This window comes from Pelophylax lessonae (genome assembly GCF_965119305.1).
Source record: "Pelophylax lessonae genome assembly, chromosome: 2".
NCBI classification, from domain to species: Eukaryota; Metazoa; Chordata; class Amphibia; order Anura; family Ranidae; genus Pelophylax; species Pelophylax lessonae.
In genome coordinates this window covers 49,319,219-49,347,139 of record NC_138769.1, presented here as the reverse complement: position 1 = coordinate 49,347,139, position 27,921 = coordinate 49,319,219, and the positions used below count along the sequence as shown (strand labels likewise).

Below are 27,921 nucleotides of genomic sequence, written 5' to 3'. Positions count from 1 at the left end.
GTCACCCCCTGCTTACACACATCCCTCCCCACCCGCCACAATCTCTACTTATACTACATCCACCCCCTGCTCATAGTCCATCCCTGCCTGGGCCACCTTCCCCACCCCTGCTCACACACCATCCTTCCCCAGACCACCTTACACAACAAACTTCCCCAAACTACCGTACCCCCTGCTCCACAGCAACCACAATGCCCACTCACATTACATCCCCCTCCAAACATACTGCATCCCTCACTCACTGGCCATCCCCCCCCCACATTGATACTACATCCCTCCCCACCCGCCACAATCTCTACTTATACTACATCCACCCCCTGCTCATAGTCCATCCCTGCCTGGGCCACCTTCCCCACCCTGCTCACACTCCATCCTTCCCCAGACCACCTTACACAACAAACTTCCCCAAACTACCGTACCCCCTGCTCCACAGCAACCACAATGCCCACTCACATCACATCCCCTCCAAACATGCTGCATCCCTCACTCACTGGCCATTTATCACCCCCCCCCCCCCCCCCCACATTCATACTACATCCCTCCCCAGCTATTTTGCCTGTTGTTTACAGTCCACCGCTTCTTTACAGTGCATCACTTCCCAAACAACTTATTTAATCTCTCCTCTGCTCACACTACATCCATCCCCAGCCCCCAGTCTTCACACCACATCCTTTCCGGCCAGCAAGCTCTTACATTCCCACCATCCACAAACACTGCATTGCACCTCCCTCACTTGCCATCCTTACCCAGCTCACAGTGCCCCTTCCTCCCACAGCACATCTCTTGCTAGCCAATCCACCCCACCCAAACTGTATACAGTACCTCCTCGCCTCCTGCTCACATTGCATCCCTTCCAACAACCTACTACGACCGAGTCCTCAGCAACATCCAATTATTAATATGGTTTTGCTTTCTTTCTTTCTTAATCTTCTTTTATTATTACTGTATTGCAGGCAGGCTTCATTGTTGGCTTCTTTTTATTTTATTATTCTTAACAATTTAGTTTCCTTCAGCAAGAATTAAATTAACTTGTGCTAGCAGCATGCTCAAGACCCAGACCCCTGCTCAATGTAGAGTATGGCACTGAGGGAACGTTGGGCCTCATGCACAATGAGCATTCAAAAACGCTGTGTTTAGGGGCGTCTGGCATTTCCTTTTGTTTTTTCTGTTTCTAAACACCCCTCCATGTTAGCCTATGTGTCCATGCACACCCAGCCGTTTAGAGGGAGAAAAGACCCACTGCCAGCGTGTCCAGGAGCAGAAAAATCTTTGCAGAAAAAAACGCCAGATGCCAAATAATTTATTCTTGCCAATGAAATTAATTAGCGCCTAAATGCATCTAGACTCGTTAAGCGTTTTTGTTTCTGCCAAAATGCTGCTGTCAGGAGGAAAGGCGTCAGTAGGAGAGCGGGGCAAACGCCCTGTGTGCATGGGGCCTAAGGGCTGTTTGATTGTAGCACTCGCCTGGTGGCATGCCAGATAGTTTGAGACCTGGGTCAGCAGCAGACTAAATTTCTAGGGTGATTCTAGCACAGGCAATTTTAACCCTTGCTGCAACAAATAGTATTGTTATAAAAAAACATTATTACTCTTTATCTAGCCTTAGTGCATTACACTAATAATATACAGTATGAAGCTTTGGTTGTATTTTTAAGTTGATATATATGCAAAGGATTTATCATTGGGCAAAAACATTCCTGTTCTGGAAGGGGTACACTTTTTATAGTACAAATACTGTATATATTAAATAAAGGGCAAAGCATTCCCAGGGAACTATGAGTTAGCCAAAGAGACGGCACAGAAAAATGAGCTCACTTTCTGGCTCCTCACATCTGATTGAAACTTTGGACTGAGCCATCCAGTAAAGCATTACCCATTTATATGACATTTATATGACTCTTTCAGCTCTCTGTGTAAATATCAGCTTGAGCTATTGAGCTCTGTGAATATACGTTTTACAACACCCTGTGAGATATGGGAGTGGGGGGGGGGGGGTGATCCCAGCTGTGTATTTTGATTGCTTGTTGGTGTTTAAATTCAATTGGAGCTTTAAATTATGTGTGGATTATTAGCATATTTATCCTTCTCACTATTCACTACAGATTGTACCAACTGTTCGAGAGGACTCTGGCTTCTTCTCATGTCATGCCATCAATTCATTTGGAGAAGATCGAGGTATCATCCAGCTCACAGTACAAGGTAAATTACACATACTAATATACTAACTGTGGGGGGAACTGATAGCGGAGGGGCCAGGACTAACTAGAGTACTAGACTGCCTGTCACAGCACTGATGAGTTTAGGCAGAGCTTCCTTTCCTTGCTACCATCGGATGAATGGAGTGGACGTGAAGGGAAGACTAGTTACTGGAGATAGGGCCATGTATGGACAAAGCACAGGTTTTCTTTGAGATCATTGGAAGTCATTGGGAAAAGTGCTTCGTCTTTGCCCTCCAGTTGTACCTGTTAATTGTGAGGTGCTAATGAGGAGCAGCTCCATGTTTTATTATTTCACAGGTACATTACCTAATTAAGAGGTAAGGGATGCCATATACAAGAAGTGTGTGCGTGTGTGTTTTTAACAAAATAATCAAGTTGCTTTTCTCAGAATGGTCTAAATTATGTTTTGGTGTCCTTTTATATGTAAATAGCACCTAGCTTTTTCTTTTATGACATGTACAATATCTGGTCTCCAAGAAGCCATGCATGCAGTTCATCTAATCTCTTTGTATTGCCATCGTTCTTTCCATTTATCAGAACCTCCAGATCCTCCAGAAATTGAAATTCGAGAAGTGAGAGCTCGGAGTATCGCCCTACGCTGGACGATGGGATTCGATGGCAACAGCCCAATCACAGGCTACGATATTGAATGCAAGAACAAATCAGGTATAGTCATAAAACCATAAAACAGAAAAGAAAAGTTTTGGTGGTGAGCCATAACTAATCTTCCCAGGTATAGACAGACATCTACACTGAAAATCCTGATCTAAATACTGGAAAAAAAATTTTCTGTAACTCTCAGCTTCTAAACAATAAATAGCTGCTAACTTGTATTGTAGATTCTGTAAATCTGTCCAGGATACTAAATGATGAACAACAGCCAGAAAGCAAAAAAAAAAAATTAAACCTGATATATATATATATATATATATATATATATATATATATATATATATATATATATATATATACACAGTATCTCACAAAGGTGAGTACACCCTCACATTTTTGTAAATTTTTTATTATACCTTTTCATGTGACAACACTGAAGAAATGACACTTTGCTATAATGTAAATTTGTGAGTGTACAGCTTGTATAACAGTGTAAATTTGCTGTCCCCTCAAAATAACTCAACACACAGCCATTAATGTCTAAACCGCTGGCAACAAAAGTGAGTACACCCCTAAGTGAAAATGTCCAAATTGGGCCCACTTAGCCATTTTCCCTCTCTGGTGCCATAGTCTTACAAGGTCTCAGGTGTGAATGGGGAGCAGGTGTGTTAAAATTGGTGTTATCGCTCTCACGCTCTCATACTTGTCATTGAAAGTTCAACATGGCACCTCATGGCAAAGAACTCTCTGAGGATCTGAAAAAAAGAGTTGTTTCTCTACATAAAGATGGCCTAAGCTATAGAAAGATTGCCAAGACTCTGAAACTGAGCTGCAGCACCGTGGCCAAGACCATACAGTGGTTTACCAGGTCAGGTTCCACTTACAACAGGCCTTGCCATAGTCAACTAAAGATGTTGTGTGCTCATCGTCATATCCAGAGGTTGTCTTTGGGAAATAGACATATGAGTGCTGCCAGCATTTCTGCAGAGGTTGAAGGGGTGGGGGGTCAGCCTGTCAGTGCTCAGACCATACACCGCACACTGCATCAAATTGGCCTGCACGGCTGTCCTCCCAGAAGGAAGCCTCTTCTAAAGATGATGTACAAGAAAACCCGCAGTTTGCTGAAGACAAGCTAACTAAGGCCATGGATTACTGGAACAATGTCCTGTGGTCTGATGAGACCAAGATAAACTTATTTGGTTCAGATGGTGTCAAGCGTGTGTGGCGGCAACCAGGTGAGGGGTACAAAGACAAGTGTGTCTTGCCTACAGTCAAGCATTGTGGTGGGAGTGTCTGGGGCTGCATGAGTGCTGCCGGCACTGGGGAGCTACAGTTCATTGAGGGAACCATGAATGCCAACATGTACTGTGACATACTGAAGCAGAGCATGATCCCCCTCCCTTCAGTGACTGGGTCACAGGGCAGTATTCCAACATGATAACAACCCCAAACACACTTCCAAGATGACCACTGCTTTGCTAAAGAAGCTGAGGGTAAAGGTGATGGACTGGCCAAGCATGTCTCCAGACCTAAACCCTATTGAGCATCTGTGGGGCATCCTTAAATGGAAGGTGGAGGAGCACAAGGTCTCTAACATCCACCAGCTCTGTGATGTCGTCATGGAGGAGTGGAAGAGGACTCCAGTGGCAACCTGTGAAGCTCTGGTGAACTCCATGCCCAAGGGGGTTAAGGCAGTGCTAGAAAATATCGGTGGCCATACAAAATATTGACACTTTTGGCCCAGTTTGGACATTTTGACTTAGGTGTGTACTCACTTTTGTTGCCAGCGGTTTAGACATTAATGGCTGTGTCTTGGGTTATTTTGAGGGGACAGAAAAGTTACACTGTTATACAAGCTGTACACTCACTACTTTACATTGTAGCAAAGTGTCATTTCTTCAGTGTTGTCGCATGAAAAGATATATTAAAATATTAACAAAAATGTGAGGGGTGTACTCACTTTTGTGAGATATTGTATATAGTTATATACACTATACTGTCAAAAGTATTGGGTCACCTGCCTTTACATGCAAATTCTTTTTATTGGCATCCCAGTTTAGTCGGTAGGGTTCAATATTGAGTTGGCCCACCCTTTGCAGCTATAACCGCTTCAACTCTTCTGGGAAGGCTGTCCACAAGGTTTAGGAGTGTGTCTATGGATATGTTTGACCATTCTTCCAGAAGCGCATTTGTGAGGTCAGGCACTGAGGTTGGATGGGAAGGCCTGGCTCGCAGTCTCTGCTCTAATTCATCCCAAAGGTGTTCTATCAGGTTCAGAAAAGGCCAGTCAAGTTCCTCCACCCCAAACTCGCATGTCTTTATACTTTTGACAATAAAGTGTATATACAGTATATACACACACTGACTTATCTTATATTTAGTAAACTTGTTTAGTTGTTTGATTTAGAACCCCTGCTAGTCAACATACTGTAGCTCAGTCAATGGCCTTTATTTTCCCCTCTGCAGATAATCAATAAAGACTTGTGGGTGTGGCCTCCTTCACTATGTACGTGTTCATCAATGCCCGGGGCCAGACGGAGACTACGGTCACGGGAAGCATCTAACATTAAGGCAGTTCCCTGACTGAGTCTTTACTGAGTGCAGTAATAAAACAAAACATACAGAGTTCTTCTGTGAAGTGTCTTGTCCGATGTCACTACACACTATAACTTGTATGCAGTGCCATCTTAAGAGCATTGAAGGCCCCTGGGCAATGCAGTGCACTGGGGCCCTGCCTACACAATCACCCGCGGGAATAAAAATGCAAATTATCACACATATGGATGGGAGTAAGTCTCGACTGTCCTGTGTGAGCCGGTTCCTGTGGAGGCAGACAGGCATTCCTGCAGTTGTTGGCTCCCCCTGCATGGCCCAAGTGGCCTGACAGCAGCAGAGGGCCGACAGGTGCTTGCCACCTGCTAAGTTGGACAGCAGGATGCACACGAGAGTCGAGACCAATGCTTGGCTGGGGCTGAGTCCTTAGGCAGATGGGGCCCCCCGGGCAAGTGGGGCCCCCGGGCAACTGCCCAGCGTGCCCATTCGGTAAGACAGCCCTACTTGTATGTTGCATTTGGAGGGATGTGCTGAGTCTGCATCCACTCCATTAGTCCAGAGTGCCTCTGTTACTTCACCAGTAACAGAATGGAGTCCTGCAGAGCACTAGCGCGGACCTCATGCGTGCTCTCATTAACTCCTTCACTTCCATACCTTGTGACCAGGCCATGAATCTCTGTAACGCAGGTTTGGTTCCAGTTGCTACTGGAAACCAACCACTAGGGAGGAGCCTAAACATTGATCCCCTCGCTACTGGAGGACTTGTCACTCTTACCAAGCACCTCACACAACAACTGCTTGCATCTTGGACTGTGTTGGTTACTCTTCGCAACTACACTCCTCTTCCTTGTTTTGCCAAGTTAAAGTGGATGTAAAGCCACTCCTATACCCATTGAAGTGAATAGCCTCAGATGATACACAGAGATGAAACAAATCCCCCTATATAAGTTTTATTTGTATATCTGCTGTCTTCAGCTTTATATACTGTTTAAAAAGTGATCATTGTGTTCGAATTTTTTCTTCCTATTTCAGCTATGAGTGTAGCATCTTGGCATATACTGTGTGACAGCTGATTGGAGGAAAGGCTCACACCCCCCACTCCACATTGGCAGGAATGTGTAGAGCTATGCTGTGAATAGACTAGCTCTCTGCAAATCTATTTATAGCACCCACCTGGACACATTTTCAGCTGATTTAACCTCCTATCTCAGGGAACTTGTCTGAAGTTATCATGCTGTTGACAGAAGAATGAGCAGCATAAAGACAAGGGAGTTAGGGCTTTGGAGTGAGATAAGTAAACACTACAGATATATGTGCCCAGGTCAAATTTCATGAATCGGGTTTACATCCACTTTAACCTTTTTGTAATGGTTTAACTCACACCCCGTAGTGCTTTACAGACCCTGGTTCTTTTGATATGCCAGAGCTAACATGCACCATTAGAATAACTGCAGACCAGGCTCAGAAGAGTTAATGCACCTTTACTGAAGAACTTTCATACACGTTCCAACATGTACAGTAGCATTATCATAGAGTTCCTAACTACCTCTAAATGGCTGCCCAGGTGTACCTCAGAAAGGTAGAAGTCCATTATGGTGTTGTCCAGATCCTGGATGTTCTCCAGATTCCCAGTGCCTCCTCTGATGCAATCACAGCATGTCTGTACAGACGAGCCAAGAAGAGGCATAGAACCTCAGCCTTCCCCCTTTTTATATCACAGGTGGACAGGCTGGATCCAAAAAGCCCGGGAAATCAAAGCACCCTCATTACCTCTTCTCCCTCTCAGCTTGGGCCAGCCTCCAATCAACAAGGCAGACATATTACAACCTGCCTGGCCACCAAAACTGGACTGGATTACAGTTGGCATTCAAATTCCTCCCAATGGTTCTCAGAAGCATTGAGGTCATGTCTCTGTGCAGGCCACCCGAGTGCCTCCATCAAATTCATCAAACCGCGTCTTTATGGAGCTGGTTTTGTGCAGAGAGGCACAGTCATGCTGAAACAGAATAGAATCTTTCCCAAATTGTTACCAATTTGCTGGAAGCATATGATTATCAGTATAATAACAGTACCCTTCACTGGAAAAACCTAAACTCAAAAATTTGGAGGGGTGTTCACATATGTTTGGCCATATAATGTATTTTATTGTGTTGTATTCAGAGGAAATTGATTTTTTTTTAATGTGGCCTGTAACCCATTTGGGAGGATTTTCACTCAATATCTGTTCTGCTTCTACAATAAGTTAACAGAGATCCCCAATGAGGACAAAGAAAGACTTTCTAAACTTTCTAAAATTGTCTGTTTTTAGTTTTCATAAGGCTCCCACCTATTACCTAAATATACTAGTGATTGGTTCTCTTTGGATAGAATAAGATGGTATCTTGTGTCTGTTGTGCAGGCATGCAGGGTATTGAGCTGCAGTATTGAAATTCTATATATGTTAGCGACCTGTAGTGTCAGCCTCTTTTATTAACCTCTGTTCTTCTTGTCCTCAATTCTCAATTTGTTGCTATAGGAACACAAACTGTCATTGTATGGATTTTTGTTATGGCTTGGCTGATTTTGTTTTATTGTTCGGTCAGTTTTCTCAAGCTTTTATGTGCTATCAATTTTCTGTCATGTATTTAAGAATTCTCATAGCAACAAATTGAGGTTTATCCATTAACGGCAGTCCTTTCAGTAGGCTTTATTGCCTGAGTAGCGGCGCAGCTTCTGTATCATGTGACTGCTTTGGATATATAATCCAAATAATTTTTTTGCATATTTGTCACACTTAAAGCGGAGCTCCACCCAAAAGGGGAAGCACTTTCCCCGATATATCGGAATCAGCCCCTGAGGTTACCAATATTGCCGATATTTTGGAAAAGTGCTTGTACCGGAGTGATGCCTGCAGCTAGAGGCATCACCCCGGTACCGGCGTTCATAGCCGAGGGCGGCTGTCTTGTAATGACACCGATGCAGCTGAGAAGCCGCTCGGCTGTCATTACAAGGAGCGGGAGGGGATGCCCCCCTCCCCTCCCACCGACTTCCGTGGCTCGCCCGGGTCTCACGTCTAACCAGCCTGCACGGCCGCCGAAGACCAGATCAAAGCCGCATTCAGCTCTGATCGGGTCTCCATGCAAAAACCCGGAAGTGATGTCATGACATCACTTCCGGTTATTGGCACCAGATTAAAAAAAAATGACAGCATTCAAAACAGCCAAACTTGGCTCCCAGACCCCCAGATCCTGTTGCAGAGTGCGATCACTGAGTCCATTCAGATCAGACATTGTGGAGTAACAGGAACTGGCTTCTTTATTGGAACATAACACAGAAAGCAAAGATGTCACCTCATTGTAATAACAGGAAGAGATAACCAACAAGTTCAGTACAGTGTACAGGATATTACAACACATCATAGAAAATGCATAGCATATCACTGAGCATTAGCGACATCTAGTGTCCAATTTGTGAACTCAGTTAATCTGCTAAACTGAAAGCTGTTGTATCTCCAACAGATCCCTCCACAAGAGTACCTGCCAAGAAAAAAATAAAAATAAATAAATTGTTTTTTAAATGTACGAAAATATTGGTGCATATCGGCCGATACCGATATGCATTGGCCAAAATATTGGTATCGGCAGCGAAAAACCGATATCGATCACTAGTTTGAACAGCTTTTTTCTCTTAGTAAATGAAATCCTCATTTAAAAACTGCATTTTGTAATAACTCTGGTTATCTTTGTGTAATATTAACCGCTTCCCGATCACCCGCCATATTTTTACTGCGGCAGGGTGGCTCTCCTGCGCAAACCGACGGAGACATACGTCGGTCGCGTGCGGGAAGCTAGGGGGCGAGCCCGGGCCGCCGCCGGCGCTCCCACCCCCACTCGGTAGCGAGGAAGCCTATGCACAGGTCAGGCTGCTCTGATTGCCGCCTGACACCCGCGATCGCTCCCCGCTGAGAGAGAAGAAGGGTCAGCTGTTGTAAACACAGCTGACCCTTCTTCTCCCTGGAATGATCATAGAGCCCATGCGATCCTTCTATATAGGATCACATTTTTCTATGGTCATTTCAGAAGCCACGCCCCCCCACAGTTAGAATCACTCCCCTAGGCTCACATTTAACCCCTTGATCACCCACAGGGCTAACCCCTTCCCTGCCAATCGCATTATTACAGTAACAGTGCATATTTTTAGCACTGATTACTGTAGTAATGTCACTGCCCCCCCCCCCCCCCCCCAAAGTGTCAAAAATGTCAGTTAGGGATCTGATCTGTCCACCGCAATGTCGCAATCCCGCAAAAAAAATGCAGATCGCCGCCATTACTAGTAAAAAAAAAAAAAAAAATATTGACATAAATCTTTCCCGTAGTTAGTAGATGCAATAACTTTTGCGCAAACCAATCAAAATACGCTTATTGTGATTTTTTTTTTTTACTAAAAATATGTAGCAGAAAACAAATTGGCCTAAAATGTTAAAAAATGTTGATTTTTTAAATTTTTTTTTGGGAATGTTGTAAAGCAGAATGTGAAAAATATTGTTTTTTTTTTTTTCAAAATTGTTGCTCTTTTTTTGTTTATAGTGCAAAAAATAAAAATAGCACAGGTGATCAAATACAACCAAAAGAAAGCTCTATTTGTGGGGAAAAAAAAAGATGTAAATTTTATTTAGGTACAGCATCGCACGACCGCGCAATTGTCCCTTAAAATAACGCAGTGCCAAATCGCAAAATAGGGCCTGGTCAGGAAGGGGGCAAATCCTTCCGGTCTTAAAGTGGTTAAAATTTGTTTGATAATCTGAATAATTTAAGTGTGACAAACATGCAAAAAAAAAAAAAAAGTCCGGAAGGGGACAAATACTTTTTCACAGCAATGTAATGGGAAAGGGTTACAACCTCTATGTCCCTCGGGAGAAATTGCCCTGCATTAAGGTAAAAAAAACCCCATCCCAATACTTGTTATTGCCCATCCCCCACATCCCTAAACCCTTACCTGACACTTCAGTGTTGTCCTGGCATTTCTCGTTTCTCTTCCTGGTCTGACAGGAGACACTGAGGGCAGTGGGAGCCATTGGATCCTGTTGCTGTCAGTCAAACTCCTGTGAGGAGGGAATGAGGGTGTGGCTTACCAGTGCTATGTGTGTTTATGGACGCACACAGCCCGGTTCAGGAATGTCCTGCATGGGTGACCCCCTAAGCCACACGGCTTGCTGAAGGAGCACCAGAAAGAAAGGTGAGCAGGCAGACTGCCAAAGCGGAGGTAAGGAAACACTCTGTGCAATAATGTTGCACAGAGCAGGTAGGTATAACATCTTTTTCTCTTTTAGAAAAAAAAAAAAAACTCCTTTAAAATCACTTTCATTATTTATATTTGTTTGTTCTCTCTTACCAGACTCGTGGGATTCAGTTCAGAGAACCAAAGATGTCTCTCCTCAGCTAAACCAAGCCACCATCATTGACCTGCATCCCTCTTCCACCTACAACATTCGCATGTATGCAAAAAACCACATTGGCAAGAGCGAAGCCAGCAACGAGCTCACCATCACCACCGAGGAAGCAGGTAGAGTCTGATCAACTCTGTCTATTGCAACAAGTTTAGGGTTTGATAGGATTGGAGAAGTGGTTAAAGGGGATGATTAAAATGATGGAAACCACATAATATAGTATATATATATATATATATATATATATATATATATATATATATATATACATCAAAACAAATTATTGCATTTGAGCAATATATAAAAAACTAATAATAAATCTTCATAAACCACATAGTTTTACTTAACAGCAAATACCTTATTTTACCTTGTGGCAATGCATTTTAGCCTATGTACCTTCATACATCACTGCCCTCCACTGGGGGGGGGGGGGGGTGTATTTGTTTCAACATATGACAAAACCTCTGAGGCTGAGTGTTTTATGAAATAACACATCCCTGGCATCCCTCCTCCTTGATCCCCATTGGATGATGCAGACTTTAGCTGTGCAATCTGTTGATTAGTTGCTTGATTATACTATCAGATCTGCTTCTAGAACAGACTGCACAGCTAATGTCAGTACTGCCAATACTCAGCGTAGAGGACAGATTTTTACCAGGAGAACACTCAAGCAAGCTCGGTGAGAGTGGCAATGCTAAATATGGAGGATTGACTGGATCCATTGCCAATCTGAAAATTGCAGAAGGGGCTGTTTTGGTGGCATAAGGAGACCTATTCAATACCAGGTGGGTGGTCATAAAGTTAGGCTGCGTTTTTGGCTTATGGGGTATGGGGCACAGCCTGAGCAGGGCAACAAAGCCAGTGCAGGAGGCAGCCACACAATTATCTATGTTAACTGCCTCCAGTTCCCGGGGCGAAACTTGTGGGTAGGTGCAGCGTGGTATCGGGGGGGTGGGGGCGCAGTGAGTACACAGAGTCCAATTTTGGCAAAAAAATATACTTGCACGATTTCAAAATGTCCTCAGTGTGAACCTAGGCTTAAACTGGGTAGTGTAAAATCTGCTGCAGCTCTGCATAATAGCCAATCAGCTTCTAACTTCAGCTTGTTCAATTAGGTTTTGACAAAAATCTGAAAGCTGATTGGTTTCTTAGCAGAACTGCACCAGATTTTACACTCCCCAGTTTTAGTTAATCAACCCCTTTGTGTCAAAAAATACACAAATAACTATTTGTCATTAAAGGAGTTGTACATTTAGGTAAAGGTTAGCATAAAATATGCAGAATTTTGACACTATAATAACTTTAATAACTAATATCTATCTCGACCGAAAACAAAACGAAAAAAAAGTCTCAATATTTGATATCAGTGATAAGAGAGAAGTGATGACTGGATGAAAGGACAATTTCCTTTCCAGCAAACTTCATGGTCTGTATTATCAAGGTACTGGGTGTCTACCAGTGCTCTGTACAACACTGCCACCTTCTGTACACAATTGGTATTACGGTTTGCTTTTAGCCAAATAACATTTAGACTTCATGCTCATGGATTATGTAAAGTGGGCAGAAACAGAAGAGGCATTTCCCATTGTGCATTTAAAACACACAAGATGCATGTAAAACACACAAAACTACTTAACATGTTTTACTACCATTTATTTTATTAGTCCTACTTAACATGCATAAATGCACAAAGATGCAGCATGTCCTAGTTTTAAAAAATGTACTAGACTGCCGTGTATATATTTGAACTAGCCACATAGAAATAAATGGGATGTATTTTCATGCAGTAGAATGTGTATCATTTACTGCAGGACACAGACAAGAGTGGAGAGAGTGGAGAGACCCACACAGTGTATTAGCCTGTATGTATTGTTTTCTAACAGGGCTTGGGTGACCGCTGGTGGTTACAGCATGTGATTTAATCAGAGCGTGTGATTAAAGCACTAGTCTCCATCCCAATTCCTGTGCCTTCTATTGTCTGTAACGCTGGCCTCCAAACTTCAGCTCGCTGGCATTATTCCCCCCCCTCTGACACCAACAATGAGGCACCAATACTTCTACTTACACCAACAGTAGGGCATAATTCCTCCCACTGATATAATGTAAATGATGAAACATTATTCCTCCTACTAATACCAATGGTGGGGCACTGTTCCTCCCACTGAAACCAATGATGGGGCACTATTTCTTCTCACTGACACCAATAATGGAGCACTATTCCTCCCACTGACACCAATGATGGGGCACTATTCCTCCCACTGAAACCAATGATGGGTCATTAGTCCTTCCATCAATACCAATGATGGGGCAATATTTCTTCTACTGATACCAATGACAGGGCACTATTCCTTCTCACTGACACCAATAATGGAGCACTATTCTTCTCACTGAAACCAATGATGGGGCACTATTCCTCCCACTGAAACCAATGATGGGGCAGTATTCCTTCCACTGAAACCAATGATGGGGCACTATTCCTTACACTGAAACCAATGATGGGGCACTATTCCTAACACTGAAACCAATGATGGGGCAGTATTCCTTCCACTGAAACCAATGATGGGGCACTATTCCTTCCACTGAAACCAATGATGGTGCAGTATTCCTCCCACTGAAACCAATGATGGGGCACTATTCCTTCCACTGACACTAATGATGGGGCACTATTCCTTCCACTGACACTAATGATGGGGCACTATTCCTTCCACTGAAACCAATGATGGGGCACTATTCCTCCCACTGAAACCAATGATGGGGCACTATTCCTTCCTCTGACACCAATGATGGGGCACTATTGCTCCCACTGACACCAATAATGGGAACTATTCCTTCCACTGAAACCAATGATGGGGCACTATTCCTCCCACTGACTCCACTTTTCTTCTCTGTCACCAGGACAAACACAGAGAGTAAATCTCTCAGTAACTAACAAAAAAAAAAAATGACTTTAGATACACTTTAATAATAATAGTTGCAGTTCTGTGTGTTGAAAAATGATACTGTTGCTATATGTCAGAATTGTATTTGTCCAGATTTATAAAGTAAGGGATATGGCTAATGCTACTGGTCTTATTGCTGGAATTATGAACTTTACTACTGTTACTGCTATACAAAAAGCTGGGCTGAAAAAGGACCCAAAATGGCGGTTACTCAAGCAGGATTAAAAAACACATCTTTATTAACCAAATATAAATAGATTACAAAAAATTGTATAGAAAAACTATTACTGCTTCCTGATGAATAGTAATACAGATATGCTTTGCAGAACCTCCTATCTCACTGTAAGCCAAGCCATAGATGATGATATTTTCTTTCCTGCAATCACGGATTGCAGGAAACAAAATCACTTGATTCTCCCATGAACACAGTCTGCCGGTGGGGAGCCTTACCAGCTGGCAGAACACAATGATTATATATCATAGGTAAAAAGGCGCTGGTAATCTTAATATATCACGTGTTATAAAAATTAATAGGTGATTTAAAGTGTAATATATGTGATTAAAAATTGCTACAAATATATATATGATCTACTATTGGTGCAATTAGCAAAGAAAAGTGCATACCAGTGCAATTTCAATTCAGAAGTGTTTGTGCTTCTCAAAGTAAATTAATCCACAAAGGTGTGGATCAGTGAACCAATAAATAGATATATAAAGAATTCCATACAAAAATCACATAAGAATATATAAAAATATAAATATATAAATGTGCTCCAAGTAGTGTTTAAAAATCCAGGCAATAGCATGCAATCAAAATTGTGCTTGGTGGATTCTTATTAATCCCTTCACAGTGCTCCAGGTGCTGGGATGTGACAACCGTCAATTAAGAAGTGCTTGTGCTTCTCAAAGTAAATTAATCCACAAAGGTGTGGATCAGTGAACCAATAAATAAATATATAAAGAATTCCTGCCTGAGGACGCTCGTTAAGCGAAATGCATTGTGGTCAATGCTAACCCGGAAGTAACACACAGAGGCATTCGGAACAGAGGCTGGGATACACATCCACCGCTGCAATACAAAGAAAGGGGGAAAGGAGATACAGGGTGCTGCAGATCCCCGGAGAATATCTTCCTAAGACCCAAAAAAACGATTTTGTACTGCCGAATTGCCCAGTGCCAGGAGGGCACAACAAATAGTAAGAGGCTAATTGTCACCTTATAGTGTATGTTTTTTGGAGAATAAAACAGTATTTCACTATTGGAGGCTATTTGTTCTTCTATATCTTTATGTGTATGGGGGGACTACATGGTCCAACTCGAGTAATATAGGAGCCAGAGATCCAAGCAATCGAGGAGAGGTCTGATCCACCCAATAAAGGGATCACAGGCGTTGGGGGTCCTTGTGACCTGCTGCTAGCTGGTAAGAGGCCACGGTTGTCACATCCCAGCACCTGGAGCACTGTGAATGGATTATTAAGAATTCACCAAGCACAATTTTGATTGCATGCTATTGCTTGGACTTTTAAACACTACTTGGAGCACATTTATATATTTATACTTTTTTATATATTCTTATGTGATTTTTTTATATATCCTTATGTGATTTTTGTATGGAATTCTTTATATATTTATTTATTGGTTCACTGATCCACACCTTTGTGGATTAATTTACTTTGAGAAGCACAAGCACTTCTTAATTGACGGTTGTCACATCCCAGCACCTGGAGCACTGTGAAGGGATTAATAAGAATCCACCAAGCACAATTTTGATTGCATGCTATTGCCTGGATTTTTAAACACTACTTGGAGCACATTTATATATTTATATTTTTATATATTCTTATGTGATTTTTGTATGGAATTCTTTATATATCTATTTATTGGTTCACTGATCCACACCTTTGTGGATTAATTTACTTTGAGAAGCACAAACACTTCTGAATTGAAATTGCACTGGTATGCACTTTTCTTTGCTAATTGCACCAATAGTAGATCATATATATATTTGTAGCAATTTTTAATCACATATATTACACTTTAAATCACCTATTAATTTTTATAACACGTGATATATTAAGATTACCAGCGCCTTTTTACCTATGATATATACCTATTTATTGTTTTATTACAATTAAAAGGGCAGCAGGTTCAACAATCTTTTATTTAAAGGGCCAGGCGCCTTCTCTTTTCTTTTTAGAACACAATGATTACTGCTATCGGCTATAGCTGCCAGCAGTAATGACATGCAACAAATCTGACAGGTTGGCTTTACTGAAGTTGATCGATGGATTGAATACCCATAGATGGATTGAATCTCAGCCAGACCCGGGTGAGATTGGATCCATCTATGGCTGGCTTAAGTCTGCCAGACAGGGTCTGTCTGAATCAAAAAATTAACTATGTGCAGCCTCTAATAACATTACACAACTGCTGAGAAGTGCTCCTGTTAGTAGTAGTATTTACTTTTATAGCACTGACACAAACGCCAGTTGAAATGAACATTGAAGCTTTTACATCAGTTCCAGGTCTGTAAAACATTCCAACCTATGTTCTACTCCAGACCCCATAGTTCCATTACACTGGAACAATTAGAATTTGGGAGGAAATCAGAGTACCTGAATGAAGTCTATGCAAACATAGTGTGTATGTACAAACTCCATGCAGATGTGCCTGGTGGGAAAATAGACAAAACTGATGAAAATCACAGCAAAAAAGGTGCACAGCATTGTCTCTGACTTGGGGTTTGTTCCTTCACAAGAGATGCATGAATAAAGATTGCTCATGATGGGTTGTGCTACATACCATAATAAACTGCACTCATTTATTTGTTCAGTGGTCCTTGAAGCTTGGTATGGCCCTTAGGCTCATTGTCATGTTTCAAATGCAGCTTTATGAATTGTCATGGCTTAGATCCAGTGGGGTTAATTTACTAAAACTGGAGACTGCAAACTCTGGTGCAGCTCTGCATAGAAACCAATTTGCTTCCAGGTTTTTTTGTCAATGCCTAATTGAACAAGCTGATGTTAGAAGCTGATTGGCTACCACTGTAGCACCCCTAGCTGTTTTGCTAGAGTGCTAGGATTTTTTTTATTTGTTAGTGTAGGTAAATGCAGGCTTGGCTGGCAGTCAAGTCTATGCTTTTCTGAGTCAGGGTTTGAATGACTCAGAGAGGGCTGGATGACTCACAGGCAGCATCTCTGAGACCTCCCCCTTCTTCTGGAACTTACTGGAGACTTCCAGAAGAATGAGTGTGAATGTAAGGAGGAGCTGCCTGGAGTATTCTGAGAGCCCTGACCAATCCCCAACAGATAGGTTAGCAAGGGGCAGGCCCCCTCAAATACTCAGGATCAGCCCAGCTGGGGCAGTGGAGTTTGGGTGAAAGAGTGAGATGGGGTGTTAGGCTGTTGGTGGCCCTTGAGGGTAGTCCCCTAGTCTGGCTAAGGGTAGGGTCACTTCGGGCCTGGGCGGAAGGGACCTTCTTCATGACACACAGAAGTGTCCTGACCAGAGACATGGGAGCAAGTGGAGGACAGCAGGAGAATGCTGCGGAGCAAATCTCCATAGAGGACAGCCAGGTGGGCTGGTGAGTGTTAAAGTCGAGAGGACTAAGAGGTATGCCTGAGAGGACTGAGAAACAGTCCGTGATGAATGCAGCTTCAGTTTGGGAGGACTGTGGGGTCTTAGCCAGGAGGGCTAGTGAAAGGAGCAGTTGCAGCCAGATTCAGCTATATGCCGTAGAAGTACTAACGCTGACTGAAGGAACATGGAAGAAACAGGGAGTTTGTAGCTTTGACTGAACTAACTAGCACTAAGTCGCAAGGGGGGATTGAAGGGAATATCAAATTACATAAATAAACAAGTTGTAATGACCCTAAACCACCACTAGATGTTGGCATACTTTAGAACAATAATAATCTTATTCAATTCAATGCAAGAACAAAAAAAAGCAGAAAGGACACACCTGACAAACTATTCTTAAGTCTTAAATGACCACACACTGTATATGATGAGGTCTGGTCCTGCTTCCTCTAACCTGGCTGCCCAGTTATGCAATTATGAAGAATCCAGCCCTGGGTGTGACAGGGGTTTGGGTTATCTTTAACGTTTTTCCTTTTTTCTGTTTTCAGCTCCTGATGGTCCACCTCAGGAAGTCCAACTTGATCCCGTCTCCTCACAGAGTATCAGGGTTACATGGAAGGTATGTGAAGACACAATCTTTATTTGATCTGAAAAAAAGAATTACAAAAGGACATATATAGAAAAAAATTATTTGTATAAATGTACAGTACATGGGTAAACATGCTTACAATCCCATGTATCCTGAAGTTGGACAATTTCTCCTGAAGGGCAATGTGATTGGTCTCCTTGAAAGAACAACCCTAATGTACTGATAGTCACTTGGGTGCCCTCCACCACAGCTCTGTTGGAGCTTTTGCTTAATACCCAGTTTTTCTGGGTATGGGGCGGGGGGGGGGGGGGGAATTTGCCCTTTTTCCAAAGTGCAATGTTTAGGCCTTACCGGTCAATGGTTGAGCCTGAACCATGTCAGGTGAGAGAGAGATGGAAATCATTAACCCTGTCTGCTCTCCAACATTTTTCGGCACTAGACCTTTCGCGATTCATTACTTTACAAATCAAAATTTAAACAAACGTTTGTTTTTCAGAGATTCAGATGTATCCAAATTTCTAAATCACAATAGTAATCAAATTCAACAAATCCGAAATCAATTTAATTATAAATTAAATGTATTATGCAAATTCAAAAATGAATTTGAAAACAAATTCAAATTTGAAATGGAAATATATTGCAATAATTACAGTAAGGTATACAAGTGAAATACGATGATGATTCTTACTTAAGCTGCTGAATAGAATTTAATAAAATAGTATAGAATAGAAAATAATAGAATAGAAAATGAAAAAATAGAATAGAGCATAATAAATCAGAAAAGAATAGAAAATTATTATTATACAGGATTTATATAGCGCCAACAGTTTGTGCAGCACTTTACTACATGAGGGCAGACAGTACAGTTACAAGAATAGCACAAAATAGAATAAAACAGAATAGAATAGAAAATAAAAGAATAGAATGGAAATGAAAGGACTAGAATAGAAAATATTGGAATAGAATAGAAAATAATAATATAGAAAATAATAAAATAGAAAAGAATATAAAGAATAAAATAGAAAAAAAAATAGAATAGAATAAAACAAATATAGCTGTCTTCCTAAATTCGGATTTCAAATAAATTTGAACTTGATTTGAATTTTGATTTAAAAATAACAAATATACAAAATGAATTTGAATATACGAAATTAATTCCGAAAACAAATCTTTCTAATATAATGAAGATGGACAAATTAAATTATTTAAAGAACTAATCGAAAACAAATTTCTACGTTGTGCCCATCTCTATCCAACACATAGCTGGATTGAATTAGATTGCCAACTCTAATGGAGAACCAGTGTGGCCAGGGAAGATGAGAGGGTGGTGAGTTTAACTCAGTAGGCTGTTCTTTCAAGAGAACCTGCCACTTTGTCTTTAATGGAAAATGTGTATGATTTGATAATGATGACATCTAAACAATCCCAACTTTACTTTCCCTTTACAAGACCTATTTTATCCATTTTCTTTTCTGCACAGGCCCCCAAAAAGCACCTTCAGAATGGGATTATCCGTGGCTATCAGATTGGCTTTCGGGAGTACAGTACAGGGGGAAATTACCAATTTAATATCATCACTGTGGACACCACTGGGGACAGCGAGGTGTACACTCTGGACAACCTTAAGAAGTTCACGCAGTACGGCGTGGTAGTGCAGGCTTGTAACCGGGCCGGGACAGGGCCATCGTCTCAGGAAATCATCACCACCACACTGGAGGACGGTACGTATACATTATATGGAGGACTGTAATAGGGGGCAAAACTATGATGGGGCCCCATAGCAAAATTATTAAGTGCCTCCACCTCTTTACTTTCCATACCTGAAGCCATCCCTCCATTGATACGCAATCCTATTTGTCTTCGTAGTAATCCTATAGTAATTCCCAAAGTTATTAGTGCTTGTACAAACCAGCCTGTAGACAGAGAGCTCTAGGCCCTGTAGCAATTCGATGGTTTGCTATGTTTATAGTTAGATCTTTAGCTGTAATGTAGTCCACCTACAGCAGTCATTTTTAAAAATTCAGTAACAATGTTATTTAATGGGATAGTTCACATTTACCAAAAAATTGTAGGTAAGGGGGTGTCTGTATATAAAAACAAACTGTGGGGCTTTGACTACAGTTGAATAATGCCCTTGCTATAGGTGTTGGCCATTTACATTACCTCATGAAGCCTGACCTGAACACTCCCAGGATGTTGCTAGGATGTTTCTAAGGAAGTTCTTTTAAATAATGTCACCTAGGCTGACTGAAGGGGTAGAGACACCGGAGACCCCAAAAAAACAGTATCGTGAGTACAGGGGATCGTGTCTAGGGGCCTGACCTGAGGGGGGCCACCCCGATATGGGATAGTCAGAGGACAGGTGTCAGCAGTGTGTCCAGTAAAAGGGGGTACTAGGTGTGTATCCTGAAGATCATTCACCCTAATAAGTCATCTGTATAGAGACTTAATCTTAGATTCATCTAGTGGCAAGGTGAATCAGCAGCCTGGCTGCATCTTCAGACAGGAGTCCTCATCTATTTTGAATAGTTCAAGTTGGAGTATCGCACTCTTCCCTTCTCCCATCCCTAATTTAAATAAAACCACAAAAAAAAAACAAGTTAAATTGTACATGCTGCAGTTGCTATTGGTATCCCAGGTGAATAATCCAGCAGTCCTCAAGGGTGCAGTGCTACATTAGTAAAGGTGAACTATCCCTTTAATGTTAGTGATGTGATTTAGGAATCTGTCCTTGCAGAAGGAGAATTTCAGCTATAGAATAGGAAAGAGAAAGGGAAAAGAAAAGGAATAGGAGGACAGAGTAGAGATAGAGACAAAATATGAAACTCACAGTCATTTTAAATTAAAGTGTGGAGAAGGAATAAAGGAAGGTATTAGTTAAGGAAGGGTGAAGAGGAAAGGGTAAGAGATATAGGGAAGATAAAGGGGTTTTGAAGTGCCTTATGGGTTTGATGATGCCTCTCTCTCTCATTATTTAGTTAAATGTGTTGTTATTTATTACCTGACCCTTAGAAGACTGAGAATGTGCTTTGAGTGAAAACACACTTCGAGATAGTTAAGATGATGTCGTTTCTGTCTTTTTACGGTTACGTTTTTGCTTCTTTTTTGTAAATTGTATAATAATATTCCTTGAAATTGCAATAAAGAGATAAATATAAAAAAAAAAAAAAGAAAAGGACCACACAGGTAACCAGTAGCTATTATCCTCAGGAATGTTAAAATCCAAAAATATATGTTATTATTAGGTTAGTTTATCACAATAACATTGTTTTTATTTTCTTTTAATGCAAAACCTTTTAAATTGTTCTCTTTGCCATAAAGCACGGCAATAGCAAGTGGTGATGATGACATTTGATGTTGGCCTGAAGGAAAAAAGATTCTCCACAATGTTTTCGTTCTTACTGACCAATCACATTTTGTCCTTTATTCAAAAGGAAAACTAAACAAGTAAAGGCCTTTGTACTGTGAATATATTTATTTTCGTCATTTCTTATTGGCAAAAAAAATGCAAAAAAAACCTCTAGTTTTATCACAATTTTCAGCCCATTTTAATTTTGAATTAGAACAATATTTGGATGGTAAACTTTTTCAGCAAAGGATTTTTCTTCGAAGGGGAAAAGTAACATTTTCTTTTTTCTTTTACTAGACAATCAATGTTAGTAATATATTCCCCCCACTATGATCTCCTGTGATGTGAATCCTATAACAATGATTGTTATGCATGTTCTCTTCTTCCAGTACCCAGCCGCCCTCCAGAGAATGTCCAGGCTGCTGCAACCACACCAGAGACAATAACCATCTCTTGGTCTACTCCTCCCAAAGACGCCCTCAATGGCATCCTCCAGGGGTTCAGGGTTATATTCTGGGCAAATCTTCTAGATGGAGGTGAGGAAATTCTGAATTTGTGTTGGTGAGCCAGAACACTCCTGTCTGTAGGTCCTCTTAAACTTAAAGTAGAACTATAGGCAAACATTTTTTTTTCAATTTTGGATAGAGTAAGAGAGTGTTATAGCCAGTGGCGGCTGGTGAATGAAAATTTGGGGGGGTCGAGAAAACCAACAACCCCCCCCCCGGCGTGACGGCCAGCAATCAAATATTCCACCCCCTCCCTCCTCATCCCCTCCTGGGATGGACAGCTGGCTGCCCAGCCAGATATCCAGCATCCTTACCTGCTCCGTCCCCGAGCGGCTGCGAGTCTCCTCCGGCCGTACGACTTCTCCCTCTTCCTGGCCAATGGCTAGGAAAATTGCTTCTCTTTTCAGCCAATCAGGAATGGAGTCTCACGACCCACTTCCTGATTGGCTGGGAGGAAAATCAGTGTGATAATAGGGAATATTAATTCGCTATTGTCATACAACTGGGTGGGTTCAGAGAGCAGTGCTCTGCGCCCCTGAGCCCACTCTTTTTTGAAGCCTATTAGAGCCTCTGGCTCTAATCTCGTGCTTCAAAATAAAAATACCCTATTGGAATCCATGCATCCGGCGCCCTGCATGTAGATTCGGGGGCCGGACGCATGGATGGGGGGCTCTCCCAATGGACGGGCCACCACTGGTTATAGCCACTGTAAGGTTTATTTTTGCCCTCTTTGTCCCAAATGGGAGATTTCCCTTCACTTCTGAGAAGCAAATCCCTGCAAATTAAGGGAATCTCTTGGGGACCCCCTGGTCAATAGAACTAGTGTTCTTATTGGAAGATTTCCCCTCTATTACTTGAGGACAACCCACAATTTTGGATTTTCTTTCACTTTCAATGATAATGGTAAACAGGTAAAAAATAGAGAGGGTGAATCTCCCTAACGGGGGCACAGACAGCAATAAAAACCTGACAGAAGCTCTAATCCCTCCCCACTCTAAACAAAACAAAAAAAAAACGTTTGCCTTTAGTTTACTTTTTTACTACTTTAATAAAAGATACCCCGTCACCAGCCATCAATTTCTTCCCAAAATATTGTGCTTTTAGTGCATTTTAGACATGTTTACCTCCTTTGTGTAGACATCCATAACCTCTGAGACTGCTGCTGGGTGCTGCCATCCTGGATGTGATGTCAGCAGCTCCATCAGACCCGGAGCTCTCACTCAAGTGACACTCTCTGGTATTCCCCTTCACATCTCTTTGAGAAACAAAATAAAAGTGATGTGGGAAGGGGAAGGCAGAGCGGAGGAGGGGGCTTTGCTTGGAAATTTACTCTCCTGAGGCATGTTGCAAATCAGTAAAATGTATAACAAAAATACTGCAGAGAAGCATATAAAATACTTGACTTTTCTGTACATTTACCTGCAATGTTTATAAGTTGGTGACAGGGTCTCTTTAATATAAGGCCCAGTTCAGGTCTTGCGTAGAGGGAACCAGTATCCCGCTCGCGATTTTCCGCATGTTGCGCATAGGACAGGCAAATCTAGACATGTGCAGTTAGTTTCAGTCCAAATGTAAATTCTGACAAATTTTTGGTTATACAGAGATTTGGATGTATCCGAATCTCTAAATGAAATAGTAACATATTTAGTTGAAATTCATTTAATTTAGTTTATTTATTTATTTGTTTGTTTTCTAACTAATTCCAAATTTTCAGAACAACTTGAATCGGTCGAAAAATGATCGACCGATTCAATTGTGTGTGACGAATAGCTGGTTGTTAAGCAGCGGGCCGGTAAACTGGCCACTGCGTCCTAAACAACCGATGATTCATCAGCTGTCAGCAGGCTTCCCCACTGAGAGCTAAAATGTAAACAAAAGAATGCCAGCAAAATTTAAAAAAAAAAAGCGTGGGGTCCCCCTTCCCAATCCATACCAGGCCCTGGGTCTGGAATGGATTTTAAGGGAAACCCCTATGCTGAAATGTAAAAAAAATACATACCAGACCTTTATCCGAGTATGCATCCAGGGTGGCCAGGAAATTGAGCAAGTCCCCCCCCCCCCCCCCATACCAGACCACATGCTCTCAACATAGGAAGAAGGGTTTATTTGGGGAAGGGGAGGCAGAGCCGATCATTTTTCGACCAAACCAAATTCATATCATTCTGAAAATTTGGAATTCATTAGAAAATGAATATAACAGTACAAAATTAAAACAAAACAAAAACAAAATGAATCAACGAAACAAAATTAGTAACACAACAAATCTATCCAAATCAATAACAAATTTTGCTGTTCTGCACGTCTAGGTCATTCATTTCAATGGGCTTCCCTATACACGTTTGTAGCCTAAACAAACCTACTGCTCCTTTTAAGGCGACAGGCTTAGCTCAAATTTTAAATGCATTTTTTTGCTGTACGATTACTTTGCAATTTGCTGCGATTTGGAATTGTGGGCAGAATCGCAGCGATTCTGCCAATGATTCCAAATTGCCAAGTGCGAATGAGGCCTAAATATAAATAACATGAAATTTCCAGGTGTGCCTAATGCCCGATGCACAAGGTGGATACAAAATACTTTTGTAATTGATAAACGTTTCATTCTCTACTACTATTCAAATGTGTAATTGTTACTTATATTTGATCAAGACAATAACAGTCAGGTCCATAAATATTGGGATATCGACACAATTCTAATCTTTTTGGCTCTATACACCACCACAATGGATTTCAAATGAAACAAACAAGATATGCATTAACTGCAGACTTTCAGCTTTAATTTGAGGGTATTTACATCCAAATCAGGTGAACGGTGTAGGAATTACAACAGTTTGTATATGTGCCTCCCACTTTTTAAGGGACCAAAAGTAATGGGACAGATTATCAATCAAACTTTCACTTTTTAATACTTGGTTGCAAATCCTTTGCAGTCAATTACAGCCTGAAGTCTGGAACGCATAGACATCACCAGACGCTGGGTTTCATCCCTGGTGATGCTCTGCCAGGCCTCTACTGCAACTGTCTTCAGTTCCTGCTTGTTCTTGGGGCATTTTCCCTTCAGTTTTGTCTTCAGCAAGTGAAATGCATGCTCAATCGGATTCAGGTCAGGTGATTGACTTGGCCATTGCATAACATTCCACTTCTTTCCCTTAAAAAACTCTTTGGTTACTTTCGCAGTATGCTTCGGATCATTGTCCATCTGTACTGTGTACTGTCCCATTACTTTTGGTCCCTTAAAAAGTGGGAGGCACATATACAAACTGTTGCAATTCCTACACTGTTCACCTGATTTGAATGTAAATACCCTCAAATTAAAGCACATCTTGTTTGTTTCATTTCAAATCCATTGTGGTGGTGTATAGAGCCAAAAAGATTAGAATTGTGTCAATGTCCCAATATTTATGGACCTGACTGTATATGTGAGGTTGTCTAGAAAACATTGTAAACTGACATACATTGTTAGTGGGCCCAAAGGATAGGTTTTGGAAACACTTCAAGTCAAAAGATACCTCATTTTAAGGAGGAATATATTCTTTTTCAGTTTGAGGTCAAAGTAATCCCCAGTCAAATGAAATAAAATGTTTAGGCAAATTAAAAATGATATAGACCTACAGGTAAGAATTAAAACCTAGAAAAGACCTTAATTTTCCTGAAAGAATAATATAATTTTCTTTCATATTCTTTGCTTGTGCTGAATTGGTTTTGTTGTCTCTTTTAGAGCTTGGTGAAATAAAAAATGTAACCACAACTCAGCCGTTACTGGAGCTGGATGGTCTGGAGAAATACACAAACTACAGTATCCAGGTGCTGGCCTTTACACGGGCTGGAGATGGTGTGCGCAGCGAGCAAATATTCGTCAGAACCAAAGAAGATGGTAAGAGTCACAGCTGGTATATGTGAGCAATGCTGGCTACTTACTCCATGTGTTTTGCCCAAACAGATGTCACTCTGTATGGACTGTGGGCAGCTTCCAGTGTGTCCATCTGGAGACCACCTTTGTAAAGATCTTTACTAGAGGCGCAGGCGCTGAAAAAAAAAAACAACAAATAATTCCACTGGGAAGTTTCCTAATTTGCTGAACTGTGTTAAAATCCACTGCGTTTTTAGAGGTTCTTTTTTTATTCATTTTTCATTTTCATACACTCCTATCTAGTCCCTGGTGGAAGGATAATGGGTGTTTTGTTAAGGAAACCCTTTTATGTGAATAGGTTGCCAAGGGACCACAGTGGAAAGAAAATCGAGCATGGGCTGTTTTTTATAACACAGTGCACTCCAATGCATGGTGGTACATTACTGTGCATTGCGGTGTGCTGCAGTGCAGGTTTTTTTCCTTTAGTGCATTAGTTTGATTTGAAAGTGAATAGCCCCACAACACTTGCATGTTACCGCGAATACACTCCTAAAGCTTCTTCACTGCATTTAAGAGTTTTTTAATATTTGAATGTCTATAGCAGGGGGTCTCCAAACTACTGCCCTCCAGTTGTTCAGGAACTACAATTCCCATCATGCCTAGTCATGTCTGTGAATGTCTGAGTTTTACAATGCATAATGGGACGTGTAGTTCTGCAACAGCTGGAGGGCAATAGTTTGAAGATCCCTGAAGCTTGGCCACAGTTCTACTAAAAAATGCCCTTTCATTAGGGAAACAAACCTGTGTATGCTTTAGTACAGTGGTTCTTAACCTTGTTGGAGGTACTGAACCCTACCAGTTTCATATGCGCATTCACCGAACCCTTCTTAATTGGAAAAATAAAATATGATTTTTTCAAATTCAAAACATAGGTATATATTTAGGTATATATTTATACATAGGTGCGCAAAATGAGCAAAACCATTAAAGAACAAAACCATTAAGAACAAAGAACAAAACCATTAAAACATGATTCTCACACAAAAACATAATAATGAATATTTACTGCAAATCAGGGTGACTTCTGCTGTTGTCTTTCAGAGACCAGTTCAGAAATGACCTCCGCCCAACCCGTGAGACTGACTCACCGAACCCTTGGGGTTCGATCGAACCCAGGTTAAGAACCACTGCTTTAGTATCTATCAGGCAACCGCTTCAGCAAGAGACAAAAAATTAAACCAAAAGATTGCACTAGATCGTTTTTCACATTTAGTATTTTGAAAGTATATATTACATAGTCAATAGGCAAATTATTGTACCTGTGTGTACGAACATAACAAGTACTACCAGTGGACATATTGCAGATTTGTCTCCAACATCTGCACAACCAGTATGACCTTCTGTAATGTTATCTTGCTGGGAAAATAAACACCTTCATGATGGTATCCCTGTCTTCTAACTGACATCTGCACATGCAGATTTAAATCTTTTGTTTGTGGCCACACTCTCCAATATAAAAAGCATATCCCCAGTCTTATGAAACATGTCCTCAGTCTACTGTTGTCTTCGGAAGCATGACTTCAGTATTTGGCCATCTTCTGAAGCATGTCCCCAGTCTATGGCCGTCTTCTGAAACCTGTTTCTAGTCTACGGCTGTCCTCTGAAGCATGTCCCTAGTCTACGGCCGCCCTCTGAAGCATGTGCCCAGTCAACTGCCGTTCTCTGAAGCATGTGCCCAGTCTATGGCCGTCCTCTTAAGCATTTGCCTAGTCTTCAGCCATCCTCTGAAGCATGTCCCTAGTCTACGGCCGTCCTCTGAAGCATGTCCCCAGTCTACGGTCATCTTCGAAAGCATGTCCCCAGTCTACAGGCATCTTCTGAAGCATGTCCCCAGTCTACAGCAGTCTTCTGAAGCATGTCCCCAGTCTATGGCTGTCTTCTGAAGCAAGTTTCCAGTCTACAGCTGTTTTCTGAAGCATATCCCCAATCTACAGCTCTCTTCTGAAGAATGCCCCCAGTTTATGACTATCTTCTGAATCATGTCCCCAGTCTATGGCTGTCTTCTGAAGCATGTCCCCAGTCTACAGCTGTCTTCTAAAGCAAGTTCCCTGTCTACGGCGGTCCCCAGAAGCATATCCCCAATCTGTGGCTCTCTTCTAAAGAATGCCCCCAGTTTATGACTATCTTCTGAAGCATATCCCTAGTCTCCAACAACCTCCAGAGCATGTATGCAGTCTCTGACCAATGTCTTTCAGTATACATGTAGTCCTCGACCAGCTTCTGTTGCATGTCTACTGTATGTG

General features: G+C 41.5%; 1 protein-coding gene across 1 annotated transcript in view; it reads left to right on the top strand.

Moving 5' to 3' along the window:
• Nucleotides 1-27,921, top strand: part of DSCAM (DS cell adhesion molecule) — a 779,527-nt gene that overhangs the window by 448,901 nt on the left and 302,705 nt on the right. Inside the window, exons 13-19 of the mRNA XM_082245233.1 lie at nt 2,103-2,199; nt 2,757-2,885; nt 10,758-10,925; nt 17,876-17,946; nt 19,397-19,637; nt 21,655-21,801; nt 25,487-25,642. Of these exons, the coding sequence (XP_082101359.1) occupies nt 2,103-2,199; nt 2,757-2,885; nt 10,758-10,925; nt 17,876-17,946; nt 19,397-19,637; nt 21,655-21,801; nt 25,487-25,642 (1,009 nt within the window). The remainder of the gene's footprint in view (nt 1-2,102; nt 2,200-2,756; nt 2,886-10,757; nt 10,926-17,875; nt 17,947-19,396; nt 19,638-21,654; nt 21,802-25,486; nt 25,643-27,921) is intronic.